The sequence below is a fragment of the Dromiciops gliroides genome, chromosome 1 (genome assembly GCF_019393635.1).
Source record: "Dromiciops gliroides isolate mDroGli1 chromosome 1, mDroGli1.pri, whole genome shotgun sequence".
Classification (NCBI taxonomy): Eukaryota; Metazoa; Chordata; class Mammalia; order Microbiotheria; family Microbiotheriidae; genus Dromiciops; species Dromiciops gliroides.
In genome coordinates, this window is record NC_057861.1 from 7,996,669 (window position 1) to 8,013,325 (window position 16,657).

The following is a 16,657-nucleotide window of genomic DNA, read 5'->3' on the forward strand; positions in this document are numbered from 1 at the left end:
CCACCTTTGCTTTTTGTTTTTGTTTTGGGGTTTTTTTTGTGGGGCAATGAGGGTTAAGTGACTTGCCCAGGGTCAAGTGTCTGAGGCTGGATTTGAACTCAGGTCCTCCTGAATCCAGGGCTGGTGCTCTATCCACTGCGCCACCTAGCTGCCCCTCTTCCCACTTTTGTTATTCATTTCTCCTTTTCCTCTACTCCCCAGTCTGACCAAACTGCCCCCTCCTTCACAGATGGCCTTTCACCTCTCATCCCTATGCCTGGATTGCTCTCCCTGCTTCAGGTTCACCCCCTGGAGACCCTGGCTTCCTCCCAGACTCAGCTCAGGCCTCATCTTCTGCAGGGGCCATGGTGGGGAGCGCCTCACCCTCTCCCCCAGTCAGGTTGCATTTGCTGGTAGGTGCCCTCCATATTCTTATAGAACACACTGCCTCCTTTTGGAGATTGTAAGCCTTTCGAGGGCAGGGACTGGGGTTTTTCCTCTGCCTTTGGCTTTCAATCCCCAGTATTGGCACAATGACTGTGCATAGGGAGCACTCAGTAACTGCTTACAGTACTGGTAAAGGTTGCTCAGTCAAGTCCAACTCTCTGTGACCCTTTTGGGGTTTTCTTGGCAGAAACACCGGAGCAGTTTTTGCCATTTCCTTCCCCAGCTCATTTGACAGTTGAGGAATTGAGGCCAACAGGGTGAAGTGACTCGCCCAGGGTCACCCAGCTAGGAAGTGTCTGAGGCTGGATTTGAACTCAGGTAACGCTAGGCAAAGTGCTCTGTGCACCGTGGCGCCCCCTAGCGGCCCATGGCGGGATAGGATTCGCTATTAATCAGTATTGCCTCATTGTACGGAGGGAGCTTCAGAAAGGGGAGGAAGACTCTCTCAGGGTAATAAAATGAGTCAGTGGAGGAGACAGGCCCCAGATCCAGGTTTTCCGATAACATGTCTACACATGTGTTCTTGAAGGTGCCTGCCCGTTTTCTCCACCCTGTCCCTATTAGGTCACAGATCTAAGCATGGAGGGGAACCTCACTGACTAATGCCAGGTAGAAAATTCCCTCTACAGCTTTGTTTGTTTTGTGAGGCAATTGGGGTTAAGTGACTTGCCCAGGGTCATACAGCTAGTAAGTGTTAAGTGTCTGAGGGCGGATTTGAACTCAGGTCCTCCTGAATCCAGGGCTGATGCTCTATCCACTGTGCCATCTAGCTGCCCCCCCAACAGCTTTGTCCACAAGGGGGCGCTGGGCCTTTGCTTGCAGACCCCTGGGTGGTCAGCTCTGGGCCGGTACCGAGTGTTCACATTTAGCCCAGTTCTCCGTCCAAGCAGCCAGCCTTTACCCAGTGTTCCCAGTCCAGCCCACTGGGGCCAAGCCATCTGAACCAAATCCCTCCCTAGCGGCCACCCTTCCAATGCTCAAAGACAGCTCTTGTCCCTCCAAATCGTCTCTTCTCCAGAATAAACAGTTACTTCAAGCGATCCTTAACCAAGGCTTTGTTCTCTCGCCCTTGGCGGCCTCATCAGCTCTGGTGAATTCATCTATCCCCTCCCTGCGGTGATCTTGGATCGGCATTTGTAGCCCTGACCCCTCTCCGGATTGGGGGCCTCGTGCCCCCTGGGCGTCTCCATTTGGATGCCCATGGGCCTTTCAAACCCAGCCAGTCTAAAGCAGAAGCCCCTCCCTCCCCCTAACTTCTTCATTCCTGTTGAGGGAGCCACCATCTTTCCAGTTCCCAAACCTGGGAGTCATCCTGAACTCTTCCCTGATCTCATCTTCATATCTACTCAGCTGCCAAGTCATGTGGATTCTACCCGAAACAACAAACACCTCCGGTATCCGTGCCCTTCCCTCCCCTCGCTTGGCTACCACCTCAATTCTAGCCTTCATTTCCTTTTGCCTGGTCCACTGACACAGCCTCTTAAGAGGTCTACTTCGGGGGCGGCTAGGTGGCACAGTGGATAAAGCACCGGCCCTGGATTCAGGAGGACCTGAGTTCAAATCCAGCCTCAGACACTTACTAGCTGTGTGACCCTGGGCAAGTCACTTAACCCCCATTGCCCCACAAAAAAAAAAAAAGAGGTCTACATCACTGGTCTCTCCCCTCTCCAATCCATCCTCATCTCAGTTACCAAAAGGATATTTCTTTCCTTTGAGGCAATCTGGGTTAGGTGACTTGCCCAGGGTCACATAGCTAGTAAGTGTCTGAGGCTGGATTTGAATTCAGGTCTTCCTGACTCCAAAGCCTGGTGCTCTGTCCGCTGTGCCATCTAGCTCCCCAAAAAGGAGATTTCTAAAACACACGTTTGACCTCCTCTTCCCCTGCTCAAAAACCTTCCATGGCTCCCTCTTACCTTACCTGGATAAAACACAGCGTCATCCGTTTGGCAGGCCCTTTGCCACACTGCTCCCTCCTCAGTTTCCACATTGATCTCACACGACTCCCCCTCCCCCTGGGCCCACACAGGTCCCAGCCTGTGTCCTCTCTGGGTCCTACTCCTACTTTTCCTAGCCTGGAAAAGGGCCTCTGAAGCCATCAAGTTCAATCTCCTCTTTTTACAGAATGGGAAACTGAGGCCTGGGGAGGGTGGCAATAGGCGGCAGAGTCGGGATTCAGGTTCTGTGATTCTGAAACCCTCGACGGCATTGCTCCCTGCCGGAAGGGTCACCCAGTCCAACCTTCTCATTTTTACAGATAGGTCAACTGAGGCCCAGAGGGTAGAAGGTATTTGTCTCAAGATGAGACTCATTAACTTGAACCCAGGTCTCCTGATTCCCAGTCAAGTGCCCTGTTAACCTGGCCGTGCTGTTGTCTGTTCTTCCTGCCCTCCCAGCCCCTCTGCTCCTGACTCCTTTCCCAGGGAAGGTCTCCACCCCCACTCACATGAGGCCCTGGGCTAGGCCATGGTGAGCCCTAGTGGGGCAGAGCTATCTTCATCTGCTCACCCAAGGCCAGGCTGAAAAGGATTTTATTTTTGCCTCCCGAGCTCCAAACCCAGGCCTACTCCTTGTCTCATCCACCAAGTCCCTTTCCTTAGTCTCCATGTAACATCCCCATTCCCTCTGCCTCCTCCTCCAGGAAGCCCACCCTGCCTCCCCGGCCTCATCTCCTCCCCCTCTGAACTGATACTAACTCCAGCTTTGGGTACTTCTCAAGGACTGCCAGAGGGACATCTGCTGCTTGTGTTGGACACAGAACAGAGAAGGCTCTGATCCTGGCTGAGGAACAATCGCTTATTGGTTTCTCTTTGGAATTCAGCATTTTCTCCTTTCTAAACCTCTGGCACAAGGGACCTGGTCATTGATTCCTGAGGGGCAGAGACAGAGCTTCCTGCGGTCAGAGGCAGGGGCCTAGATCTAAGGGCCTCCCTCCTTTCCTGGACCGGCCCTTGGACCCTGGGTCTGCCCCCTTTTGCTCCCCCCTTCTCTCTCCCTGCCCCCACCACACTGTGCCCCTGGCTCCCTCTGTCCTGGGTCAGGTCAGGCCTGGCCTGACAGAGCTTTTGGCCCGAGCCCTTGGCCCCTGGGGACAAGATGCTCTTCCAGCCCATTGGCCATCAGGCTTGACCTGGTGCGCCAGAGAGCAAAGTAGGGAGTGGGGGTGGGGGTGGGGAGAGATCCTGGAGGGAAGAGGAGGCTGATGTGGGGAGGCTCCAGCGGAGGCCTCAGCCATGGGGCTAAAGGATGAGGAGGGGAAGGACAGATCCTGCTAAGGCCTCAGACTCTCTGGTCCTCTTTGCAGCCTCCCACCCACTCACCAGCAAGGAGACAAGGTCTCCCTTCCTCCATCCTTCATCCCACCCTCTTCCTGACAGACACTGATGTCTTCTGATAAGAGATAATGAGGCTGAGGCTGTGCCTGGGAGGGGGGGGAGGGGGAGGGGAAGGAGGAAGAGGGGGAGGGGGAGGAGGAGGAGGGGGAGGGGGAGGAGGGAGAGGAAGAAGAGGGGGAGGAGGAGGAGGAGAAGGAGATCTGAGCTAGAAAGCTGAGGGAATTCCAGAAAGAAGCAGCTGAAGCATTATTATTAATTATTAATTATTCAGAGTGTTTACAGAATCCAAGCTCTAAAGCAAAAAAGGATTCCTCTTAGTCCAACCTCCTCTTTTTACAGAGGAGGAAACTGAGGCCTGTCTAGAGTCACACAGCAGAACCAGGCCTCAGCCGTCCTGGCTCCAGGTCCTGAGCTCGCACCAAAGCCTCTAGTGGAGGACCCTGGAGATGGAGACAGAACACCAGCCTGTCCCTGAAATCCCCCTTCAGGGCCTCAGACCAGCCTGTCTCCCCTGCTCCCAGGGGGTCCTCGGGTCCTCACTCCCTCCCCCTCCCCCAAGGAGGCTCGACGCCCACCCCCACCCCTCCAGCTGCCAGGGTGACCTCGGGCTTCGGGAGGGAGGACAGGAGTGAACAACTGCCAGCTACAAGACACTGGGAGCCTGTGGCCTCTCCAACAACCCTACAGTCATCTTACTCCTAAGAAGGGGGGGGGGGGTTCCTCTCCCTTTTCCAGACAGGAAAATGGAGGTTCCAGATGAGTCAGCAGCATCAGCCTCAGAATTGTGGCCCAGAGGAAAGGATCCTGAGCCCTGCCCGGGGCCTCTGCCCCCCACCCCCAAATGAGGGGGTTGGACTCTAGCCTCTGTATTCGTGGGTGTCTGATTTTATCTGCTTATTTCCCTCATCTGTAAAGTGAGGAGGTTGAACTGCACATGTCCACCTACCTCCCAGGCCATCTAGTCAAACCCCCATTTTACAAAGAAGGAAACTGAGGCTCAGAGAGGCAGCTGACTCATCCGGGGTCACACAGCTAGTCTTGGCTGGAGGCCTGATCTGAACTTGGCTCTTCTGGACCTGGAGTCTGTATTCAAGCCCTTCGAGAGCTATCACTGGGGCTCATCGATGTGTGACTGTGGGCCAGTCACTCGCTCCCCTTCTCACAAGGATGGGCCTGGGACCGGAAGCCGGGCTTTTGCTTCCAAACCCAGGACTCCTCCTTGCCCTGGCTGACTCCCAGTCACTGGATGACTTGGCCTCACAGAAAGCTGGGTGGAGGATGGATCTGCAGGTTCTTTGGCTCAACCCCAGATTTCTAGGTCCAAGAACCAGGTGGGAGGGTGGGGTGAGGGGAGAGCAGGACTAGCATGGCCCCAGGCAGCTGGCACTGGTGTCTGGCCCTTGTCACCCTGAAATTTACTGGGAACCGGGACAGCTGCTTCTGGGGAGTTTGGGGACACGTCTGGGACTTACCCCGACACTTGTCAGGCCCCTGAACCCTGGCTGCCCTACCCGTTCCTTTGCCCTGAACCTCCTCACTAGTCAGCTTCCTTCATGGCTCAGTGCCAACTGATATGTGATACAGGTGGGGCAGTGCTACCCCCTTCCCTGGCACCGGAGCCCTGCCCAGCACCCTGCACATATGGGCCTCCTCTGCCGGCCTGTGGGGAGAGGGACACTTGGGGACCTCTTTGTTTTACTGAGGAGGAAGCCGGCTAAGGATCGGGGAGCAGAGATGGCATTGTAGCCTATCTATCCCGGCTTCCAGGTAACAGGCAGAAAGTCCCAGGGCGGGGCTTGGGCCGGACGGCTTTACAGGCTTGTAGCCAATCAGAGGCCTCCCTGGGGCCAGTGTGGCTGGTGGATTCAGTTACAGAGCAGAGATCACCCCATATGCGCCATCCTCCTCCCGCAAGCCTGGTGCCGGCGCCCTGCCTGCCCCTCCATTCATTGGTCCAGAGGCCGCTTCTCCCCCAAGTCCAGCTTCACTTCCGCTTCTGGGCAGCTTCGTGGGATACTCTGCCAGTGGGCTGAAGGGGACAAGTGTCTGGGACTCTGTGCGACCAGGCTGGGGGCCGGGGGAGGCGAGATGGGACACCCAGGCTGGCTCCTGTGGGCGCTGGTCTCCCTGGGGGCAGCTCTGGCGAAGGGGGAGTTGGTGCCAAAGTTCAACTGGAACAACACCTTCTGTCACCTGCCAGTGCCCAGGACGGTACCCACCGCCCCGCTCCGGTCGCTGAGCTTCTTGAGCCGGGGCCCAAGTGGGCTGACTCTCTTCCATGCCGTCTGGGATGAGCAGGGGCACCTGCTGGAGTGTGCCCATTGGGAGGAAGCTGCCATCGTCCTGCCCTACCAGGCTGCGTGTGCTCAGGGAAAGGGCAGCGAGATCTCGCCTGGCAGTTTTTTCCACACCCCAAGTCCTCTGCTGCAGCGAGCCCTGGGAGCCCTCCGGCAGCGGCAGGACGCCTGTGGCGGGCGGGAGGAGGGGATCTGGGGGCAGGGGATCAAAGCGCGAGCAGAAGGCGAGGAAGTGTTCCAGGCAGGTGCGGGGCACCGGCGCGTGAAGAGGGGCTGGACCATGCCTGGGACGCTCTGGTGTGGAGTCGGGGACTCGGCAGAGAATGCCACACAACTGGGTAAGTAAGGGTGGGCTCAGCGCTGGGGCGTCTTCAGGAAGAGGGGAAGGCTGCCCTTACTCCAAGGGTATTCTGATTTGGGTCGGGCTTAGACTGTAGGAAGATGGATTGATTTAGAGGCCGAGGACCTGGGCTCGAATCCTGCCAGCCACTCGTGACTAGATCACTTCGCCAACCTGAGCCTCAGTTTCCTCCTCGGTAAAAGGAAGGGATTGGATTGAATGACCTCTGAGGTCCTGTCCAGCTCCCAATCTATCTTCCTACTGTGGGAGGAGAATGGGAAAGGAAAGCGTTGTACCCCAGCCTCGGGATCGTAGGAGTCCGCAGGGAGCACCGAGGGGGGGTGGGGCGCGCTCCCTCCGCCTGCCCAGCCTGTGCTCATCCCCTAGGCATCTTCCGGGGGCCAGATCTGTGCTGCCGGGAGCACGACCTCTGTGCCCAGAACATCGCGCCCTTCGAGTATAACTACGGCATCCGCAACTATCGTTTCCACACCATCTCCCACTGTGACTGTGATTCCAGGTGAGTGGGCGGGCAGGCTCCTTCTGGGCACTGGCCACCCCGAGTCGGGAGATGGAAAGAGGATGCAGGAAATGGAGTCGGGACCTGGGTTCAAATCTTACCTCTGAGACCACTACATCCGTGTGATCTTGGACCAGCCATGTGATTTCTCTGGATCTCGCTTTGTCATATGGGGAACTAGATCTACGAGGATCCTATTGTCGGGGGTGGGGAAGGAATCCCCATAGAGGGAGATTCCAGCTTCATGGGAAGAGCCCAGGATTGGTGCTTGGGTGGGGGGTGGGAGGGGGGCTGGGTTTGAGAGTCCCTTAGACCTCCCTGAGCTTCGGAGACCTCAGTTTGAACATGGAGCGGGGAGGGTTGGACTAGAGTAGGGGTTCTTAACCTGGTGCCCAAGGAAGATCAAAGGGTCTGGAGCTGGATTTCAAAGGGTGACCTTAGAAGGGAAAAATTTCCATCTTTATTTCAATAGGATTGGCTTCCTTTGAAGTCCAAGGTATTTCATTTTATGCATTTAAGACTATCGTTCTGGGGACCGCTAGGTGGCGCAGTGGATAAATCACCGGCCCTGGATTCAGGAGGACCTGAGTTCAAATCTGGTCTCAGACACTTGACACTAGCTGTGTGACCTTGGGCAAGTCACTTAACCCTCATTGCACCCCCCCCAAGAAAAAGACTATTGTTGTGAAAGGGGAAATGCCAGAGGGATCCATGCCTCCCCCCCAAATACACACACACGCACAGAGGCTAAGGATCCCTGCATTAAATGTGGGTTCCTTCCATCTCTAACCCCATGATCTTCTGGGGTTGGGAAGCAGGTGAGTTGGTGAGGGCTCTTCAAACTCCCCCCCACAACTTTCAGGGTCCCCCCGCCTCCTACGCTTCCCCTCCCCCCAATGCTGTGGATGGGTTGAAAGGACCAACCTTTGGCCTCCGGGTACCAGGTTCCAGGGTTGTCTCCAGAGTCAACAGGACACCATTTCAGACTTTGTGGGCACCACCTTCTTCAATCTGCTGGAAATTCCCTGCTTTGTGCTGGAGGAGAAGGAAGAGTGCATCGAGTGGTACTGGTGGGGCGGGTAGGTAGCCTTGACAGTGCATGCCAGACTCTTCCCCACTTCCTTCCTAAGTCCTCCCCTTAACCAAGGAAAGACTTCAGCGGGTCCCCAGTGCCCTTCCCCTATTGTTCCTCCCGTGGCTCCTTCCCTTACTCTTTCCCCATGCTCTCCTCCTACTACCCCTCCCCATTAGCTAGACCAGCCGCTGGGTCCTTTTCTGGGGATGGATGGTCAGGGTAAAGGAGTCGTGGGTAGAGGAGGCAAGAGTTTGTGTTTGGAAGTGGATCCTCCCTTTCTGGGCTCTACATTTTCTACCTGTGTGACTGAGAGCTAGTTCCCATCCCAGTTTCAATTTCCACATCTGTAGGATGAGGTAATAATGATAAATAACCACCCTATCCTGATCCTCACAGTATTGAATCTTAACCTCTAGAGAAATGGCTAGTTCTTATGTGAACCGCAGAGTGACCATTCATTTGAGCCAGTCACTTTCCTATGGGCCTCTGCTTCCTCTGGACAATGAAGGGACTGGGTTAGGATCCAGGAATCTATTCTATTATCTGTCCCCACCCCCACCCCCTTCTGGTGAGAGGCCAGAGAAGGCCACAAACAGCTGTCAGCCCAGCCCCGAGGGCACCAAACCAGTAAGTCAGCCTCCTCGCTGCCTTCTTCTGCCCGAGTCCTTCCCCGGTCGGGAGGCTTGGGGGCAGGGGAGGGGAGGAGGAAGGCATGGCCCATCCTCACCAGCTCCAGGGCCATCTCTCTGAGGAGAAGCCCATGAGATCATGGGCTGGGAGGGGCCTCAGCACAGAGGATGTCAGAGCTGGGAGGAGCCTGAGAACAGGGGATGTCAGAGCTGGGAGGAGCCTGAGAACAGGGGATGTCAGGGCTGGGAGGGGCCTGAGAACAGGGGATGTCAGGGCTGGGAGGGGCCTGAGAACAGGGGATGTCAGGGCTGGGAGGAGCCTGAGAACTGGGGATGTCAGGGCTGGGAGGAGCCTGAGAACAGGGGATGTCAGGGCTGGGAGGGACCTGAGAACAGGGGATGTCAGGGCTGGAGGGGCCTTAGAATAAAAACCAGAATTTTCATGAAAACAGTCAGAGAATAGGCTCAAATGAGATAGTATTGGTCAAAAAGCCAGATAGTATAGGTCAAAAAGCACAGTGTCTGACACATAGTAGGCAGTGTCTGACACATAGTAGGCACTGACAAAATGCTTCTTCCTTTCCCTCTCCCTTCCCCACCTTGCCAAGTCCTTGCTCATGCTTCCATGGGACTCTGAGGTTCACAGACTGGCTTCCTCTCCCACATCAGGAGCCTGGTAGAAGCAGACTATGTATGACCATTGGATAGAGGGAGAAACTGAGGCTCAGGGCAGTGCTTTGTGCCCAGCTCCAGGCTGGTCTCCAGGTCCAGGCTGGAGCTCTTCCAGGGTCTCTCAGTCTTCAAAGCCTGAGATGTCACTCCCCTCCACCTTCCCCAGTCAAGCACCCTAACGAGCCTTTATTAAGTTCTTCCTGTGTGCTATCACAACCCCTGGAGGGGCCTCTCTGGGTTGTGCCTGGAGAGTCCCCCAAAGTGCAGTCAGAGAAGGGCCAGGGCAGGTCCCTTGGAACTGATTTTCCTCAAACTCGGTAAAATCAGGGGGTGGGACCAGCTGACCACTTTAGGCCATTCCAGCTGGACATCTGGGAGCCAATGGGCTTTCCTTTCCTTTCTCTGGTTCCTCACTAGGTGTAAGAAATACGGCCCCATTTCCCGGGCCCGACTTCTGCCACAGAGTCGCTATAACGTGACTCAGGCTCAGACTAGCCGCAGAGAGAAGGCTTCTCGGAGGAAGCAGCTGCGACAGAGACATCGAATGCAGGGCTTAGGGCCCAAGGGGCACGGTTCCCAATTCCACCCTCCCCTGCCTCTGCCCAGCAGTCTGCAGAAAGCTAACGTCACTGCCCAACCAACATCTCCAACCCTCCCTGGCCTGGCTCCCAGCGTGCTGACAGTCTCAGGAAAGCAGGCAAGGGTGACTGGGGACAGAGGCCACAGGCCTGAAGGGAAACAAGCATCCAGAGGCTCAACAGAGGGAGCTACTCAGGGACCACCAGAGAGCCCAGCTCCTGATGGGCAAAGTCCAAAGCCCACTCTCCTCCCAGCTGATAAGAAGATGTACCAAGGTGAGTAATTTGCTAAGGGACAGGTTCCCTAAGGTGCATATAGCCCCTTGGGCAATGGGGGTGTGTGTGATTCTCTCAGTGCCTCAGGAACCTCTGTGGGGCAGCTAGGTAGTGCAGTAGATAAAACACTGGCCCTGGAGTCAGGAGGACCTGAGTTCAAATCTCACCTCAGATACTTACTAGCTGTGTGGCCCCGGGCAAAGTCACTTAATCCCAGTTGCCTTAAACATCCAGGGCCATCTCCAGTTGTCCTAATGTATATCATGCCACTGGACCCAGATGGCTCTGGAGGAAAGAGTGAGGCTGGTGACCCTGCACAACCCTCCCTCACTTCAATCCAATTCACTGCAAGTTGTGACATCACCCTGATGTCATGGTCCTCCTTGAGAACAAAAGACAAAACAACAACAACCACAACCTCCTCTGTATGATGGGAGTGATAAACACTTGTGTTGCCCATCTCACATTGATTCTTTGTGAAGCTCAAGGAGGAAAATGGATGTAAAGGGCTTTTAAAACTTTGAATCACCATAGAAATGAATGACAGCTGTTGTTACTGATGTGTGTACATGGCTGTGCTTGCCTGAGTGTGTCCATAAAGGCCTGTGCTTGGGTGAGGGGAATGGAGGGAAGATAATTTAGGACAAAAATCGGGACAGACTTCCTAATAATGAGAGCTGCAAGGGCAGTGAGTTCTCCCTCCCTTTCCTTGTACCTTGTACCTTTCCTTCCTTTTCTTGTTCTTAGCTCCTAGCAAAGCACACAACAAGCACTTAACAAATGCTTATTGATTATTTACATCAGCACATCTTGTCTCCTCCATTCTAATGTTAGCTCCCTGAGGGCAGGGACTAATTTTTCTTTTTCTTTGTGTCCCTAGGGCTATGCCTGGCACATAGTAGGTACTTAATAAATGCTTGTTTAATTGGTCCGGTTCAGATTTGGGTTGGACTAAATGCCTCTGAGGTCCTGCTCAGTTCTGAGACTTTGCGATTCTGAGATTCAGGGATTATTTTTATCCATCACTTTGTAGGAGTGAAGTATGATTCAATGAAGCATGTAAGCAAACATTTCCTGAATGCCCAGCCCTGCACCCTGTGGGCACTAGGCAGGTCTGCATCTAACTGCTTTATAGGATGATAGAAGCATTGAATCAGAGGCAGAAGGGACTTTCTGGAGGTCACCTGGACCAACCTTTGTATTTTAGATGAGGAAACTGAGGCTCACAGAGGGGAAGTGACTTACCAAGGCCACACAGGTAATAAGTAGAAGTGTTAGGATTTGAACTCCAAAACAAGGAAATTTCTGCTGTATCATCTCCATAGGATTCTCCACAGGAATCTTTGGAATTTATTGTGATTTGTGTAAATTAGTGTATACAAATGCCAATGGAATGAAGGGGTAAGTGGAGGTAAGGATGTGCTTGTGTGTGTGTGTGTGTGTGTGTGTATCTGTGTATCTGTGTATCTGCCCTGAGTATGTGTCCTCAAGAACAGCTAGGTGGCCCCATAGTGCACAAAGAACAGCCTGGACTCTGGAAGACTCATTTTTCTTGGCTTCCAAAGTGGCCTCAGATACTCACTAGCTGTGTGACCTTGGGCAAGTCACTTTATCCTGTTGACCTTCATTTCCTCATCTGTCAAATGGGCTGGAGAAGGAGATGTCGAACTGCTCCAGTATCTCAGCCAAGAAAACCCCAAATGGGGTCATGAAGAGTCAGACACGACTGAAACAACCAAACACACATCCTTAACTGTCTGTGTGTCTTGATTGTCAGGAAGATCATAGTGTTCTAGATTTAGGGCTAGAAGGGAACATCAAAGGCCATCTAGAACAGCCCCCTCATTTGACAAACTAGGAAACTGAGGCCCAGTGAGTTGAAGTTACTTGCCCAAGGTCACACAGTTTCTAAGTATCAAAGGTGGTATTTGAACCCATCATACTTTTGCTGCAAGGCTCGGGCACTTTCAGCTGTAACCAGTGGGGGTTTCTTTCCTGTGTTGTTATCTGTGTTTGTGATTGTGTGTGTCTTAGATGTGCATTCCTAAGTGTGTGTGTGTGTGTGTGTGTGTTTTGGGCAGGGCAATGGGAGTTAAATGACTTGCCCAAGGTCACACAGCTAGTAAGTGTCAAGTGTGTGAGGCTGGATTTGAACTCGGGTCCTCCTGAATCCAGGGCCAGTGCTTTATCCACTTCGAGTATGTGTGTTTTGAATAGCTTTCTCCTAATGCTCATCTACTTTGAGGGTTCTTGCTTAGGGGCTTGTTTGTATATGTGTCCCAGCCCCTTCCTTAATCTCCCATAGTTTACGTTCTCTACCTCCAGATTTTTCAAAGACCTGCCAATGCTACCAACAACTGGATCGGTGTCAGCACAAGATTGAACCCGGCGAGACCAAGTATCAGCTGTACAATTCAGAGAGCCACACCCTCTTTCACTGCAATTGTACAAGACGGTAAAGCGGGAGCAGACCCATATGGGCCCTGGGAGGCTGGGCAGCTAGAGGGAGGGAAGAAAGGAGGAAGGTAGGGATGAGCAGGAAGGGCTCGGTTCATGTGTGTCCCTCTAGGCTGGCGAAGGTGCTGAGGAAGAGTCCCAATGAAGTGGAGGACAAACTTTGGAACCTGTTGGCTCTGACTTGCTTTAAGCTGAGACCCCCTGAAGACTGTGAACCCAGCAATGGGTGAGTGGTCACATACTATAGAAGATTCTGGTTTTAAGGATGACTGATGTGCCAAGAAGACTGGACCTGAGTGCAAATACTCACTAATATCTGTGTGATCTTGGGCAAGTCCCTGTCCCTGTCTGGTCCCCCCTTTTCCTCTTCTGTAAGAGGCAGGAGTTAGACTAGATGACCTCTAAGGTCCCTTAAGAATCTCAATCCTCTGGTGTCAAGTCTCCTGTCCATCTTTCTTGCCCTGCCCGTCCTGTCACTGCGTTGAAGACTGTTGGCTTCTTGTCCAGCAGGTGGCAGGAGAGGCCCTGCATGCCTTCAGAGGAAGCTCATGCGATGAGGCAGTGGAAGACCTGACCCGAGTCTTTGCCCTTCTCCTGGCTCCCTCCCTCAAAAATTCACGTTCCCCTAGTTTCTAGGGCGTTGGGCCAGCTCCCTCTTAGGCTCTGTCCAGCGCTGATTCTCTGTGTTCCAGACATTCAACCTTAGCAAAGGAACCGAACCTCTCCAGACCTCAATTTCCTCCTCTGAAAAATGAGGAGGTTGGAGTGGCTTATTTCTAAGGCCCTTCCCAGCTGAGACATTCCCTGTTCTAAGCACACCCCGCCCCAGCTCTGACATCCCTTGTTCTAAGGGCCCTCCCAGCTAAGACACCCCCAGGTCTGACAATCCTTGTTCTAAGCACCCCCCCTGGTCCTGATATTCCCTGTTCTAAGCACCCCCCGCCCCAGCTCAGACATTCCCTGTTCTAAGGTCCTTCCCAGGTCTGACAATCCTTGTTCTAAGCACCTCTCCTGGTCCTGACATCCCCTGTTCTAAGGGCCCTCCCAGATCAGACATTTGAGGCTTCAGAGATGCCGGCTGACCTATTCCCCCTTCCTTCCCTAGCTGCAGGGGTGATTCCCAGGCTGTGGTGGTCCCTGCCAGGCACCTGCGGCGTGTATGGAAACAGCAGGCAGACTGGTCAAGCAGAGTCCCGGGGAAGGCTGTGGAGAAGAGAAAGAAGAAGAGAAAAGAGGAAAGGAGGCGGTGGGTCCGGGGGCACCAGCAAGAGCTCCAAGAGGCCGGGACTCTCTATGACAAGTGCCGTGAGATGGCGTCGGCCGAGCAGCGGGCACCCCAGTGATGGCGGAGGTGCTGGAGGGAGCCTTGGGGCCATGTGTGCAGAGGAACCTCATTCCCGAGGCCCACTGGCACCTGAGCATCACTGTGCCTTCCCAAGGGGCACACCTGGCCCGCTGGGCCTCATACTGACTGGCAGTGGACCTGCTCCATCCACTGTTTTCTTGGGCAGCATCTGCCCCCTACTCAGAACAAACGACCTGCCATCCCGAGAATGTGGGGGCATCACCCCACCAGGCAGCCTGGACTGGCTCCTTTGGCGATGTTTGTGATTGGCAGGGCAGAAGACGGGGGTCATTGTCCAGACTAATGGTGAGGTGAGGAGTCACTGGCACAACAGAATGAGCTCTGGATTGGGGGGCAGGAGACCTGGGTTCACTCCTAGCTCTTCATGGACTCTGCATATGATCATGGTCAAGTTCCTTCGGGTGGGCCTCAGTTTACCCATCTGTAAAGTGAGGGACTTAACAATGTGGGCTCTTGGGCCTCAGTTTCTCTATCTGTAAAATATGGGGGCTGGACTAGATGGCTTGGGTGGCCCTTCCCAGGTGTGGAGCCCTTTATCGTGTATACTCCAATGCCATGAGCCAGCCAATGCAGGCTTTAGCCTGCCACTCCCAAAGCCACATCCCTGGCACTGGCCTGTCCATTCCCCTGCTCAGCATGCGCTTCAAGGCCCCCCTGGGCCTGCTCTCACCAGCCTGGGCTCCCTGGCAGCTAACTTATTGGGCCGCCTCTGCCCTAGGGAACAAGGAGGTTACTTAGTGCCTGGGGCAGGGGCAGGTAAAGAATGGGGCCCAGTCTGTATTGGCTGTGGGACAATATCAGATCAAAGCTGAGGGCTGGCAAAGGCCTCAGGCCAGGTGGGTGCTGCCATCGCCCCCAGGGGGTAAGCACCTCCTGGCACCCCTCGGGGGGCATCAAGGTCCCTGTTAGAGATACCCCTACTCCTGCCTCCTTGCTTCAGGCCAGAGTCCCACCAGGGGCTGGAGTGAGCGTCTGGGTGGGGGGCAGATCATGGGGCATCATCTCCTTCCCCAGGGCTCAGCCTCGGAGGATCTTTTTTGTTTTTTTTTTTTTTAGTGAGGCAATTGGGGTTAAGTGACTTGCCCAGGGTCACACAGCTAGTAAGTGTTAAATGTCTGAGGTCGGATTTGAACTCAGGTACTCCTGACTCCAGGGCCAGTGCTCTATCCACTGCACCACCTAGCTGCCCCTTCAGAGTATCTTGTGAGGCCTTGTGTGAGGCTCTGTCCCAGGGCTCAGGAAGGAGAAATTGGTGACCAAACTGTGGAGAGCTGAAAAGGGTTTGGGGCATGGGCAAGGCCCCAGGGATGGGGGTAGGGGGCTGTGTCTGCTCACCCCCACCCAGGACCTGGTGCTCCTGACATTCCTGGGGGCTAGGGGCTAGCACCCAGGGGGGCCAGTCCTGAGATAGACCCCCCCACCACAACTACCATATATTCGTGTATGTGTAAATATCTCCATGTATAATATCTATCCATCCCAGCTGTGTGACCTTAGGCAAGTCTTCCACTCTGGGCCTCCATGACCTCATCTGTAAAATGGAGTTGGACCTGATAAAATGGAAGTCCCTCTCACCTCTCATATTCCTTGTTCTAAGGTTCCTCCTAGCCCTGACATCCCCTGTTCTAAGGCCCCTCCCAGCCCTGACATCCCTTATTCTCAGGCCCCTCCCAGCCCTGACATCCCCTGTTCTAAAGCCCCTCCCAGCCCTGACATCCCCTGTTCTAAGGGCCCTCCCAACCTTGACCCCAACTTCCAGGGCGTTCCTGCACCTCCCCCCCCTCTTGCACCACAGTAGACATTGAGAAAGTGGAGTTGGGCTTAAATCTCAGGGGGCAGAAGGGCAGCCCCCAGCCTCGGAGGTTGCCAAGGGACCTTCCCTCCTCCCAGACAGAGCTGCCTTAGAGACAGGACTCAGCACCTATTCTGCTTCTCTCCAACCACCTGGAGGCTCTGGTCCAGTCGATGTCGGAAGAAGAAACAACCAGCCCTGGGGGTCAGGTTCAGATCTCAGTCAGAGGCCTTGCCCTTGGGGGCTCTTCCTTCTTTGCCCAGGTCTCTACGCTCCCTCCTGCCTTGAGCAGCATTCATCTGGCTTTTGCTTCCAGGTCTCTGGTGACAGGGAGCTCACCACCTCCACACTCCGCCCCTTCCAGTGACAAAGTTCTAATTGCTAGGAAGTCTGGGTTCGTTTGGAATGCCTTGTAATTTCCACTCATTACTAGTTGTTCTAAGCTCAGGACAAGCAGAAGGGGGTTAATCTCCCTCTCACATGACAGCCTCCAGAGGAAGCAATTGTCTTGGGAGTTTGGGAGTGAGAGAGCCCTTGGCTTCCTTCAAGGATTAGTCATCATCCTTTGCCCCCTTCCTTGGAAGCCAGTGCAGGCTCCTCCATTGCTGGTGTTGATCCCCTCCCCGCCTCTAATTAGCTCCCCCGCAATGGACACCCCAGGTGGCAGGAATCCCCTGCATTGGCCTTGGTACCCTCAGTGCCAGCACCCACAGTCCTCTCCTCCTCTCTAGCATCTCAATGACACTTCCAAATCGTGGCAGCAGAAGCAAATGACCCAGGGCTGTGATAAGGTCACCCAGATGTCTCTTGGGGCATTTTGTCTGCTTCCCCTTTTCCCTTCATATTACCATGCATTTACTCCTCGGCGCACGTGTCCATGCCCATCCCCAGGATCTA

General features: G+C 54.4%; 1 protein-coding gene across 1 annotated transcript; it reads left to right on the plus strand.

Annotated features, from left to right (window-relative positions):
* The first annotated feature begins 5,124 nt into the window (after positions 1-5,124).
* On the plus strand, positions 5,125-16,241 carry PLA2G3 (phospholipase A2 group III). Its single transcript, XM_043989760.1, has 8 exons — positions 5,125-5,217; positions 5,526-6,393; positions 6,783-6,915; positions 7,860-7,994; positions 9,709-10,145; positions 12,471-12,600; positions 12,715-12,828; positions 13,708-16,241. The coding sequence occupies exons 1-8, from the start codon at positions 5,125-5,127 to the stop codon at positions 13,943-13,945; spliced, it is 2,148 nt and encodes a 715-aa protein (XP_043845695.1). The 3' UTR covers positions 13,946-16,241.
* Positions 16,242-16,657: the final 416 nt, after the last annotated feature.

Excerpts from the sequence above, each read along its gene's own strand:
- PLA2G3 (XM_043989760.1), top strand. The coding sequence starts at position 5,125 with ATGGCCCCAGGCAGCTGGCACTGGTGTCTGGCCCTTGTCACCCTGAAA. Across the intron at positions 5,218-5,525 it reads TCTGGGGAGTTTGGGGACAC|GTAACAGGCAGAAAGTCCCA; the intron begins GTCTGGGACTTA and ends CCCGGCTTCCAG. Across the intron at positions 12,829-13,707 it reads GACTGTGAACCCAGCAATGG|CTGCAGGGGTGATTCCCAGG; the intron begins GTGAGTGGTCAC and ends TTCCTTCCCTAG.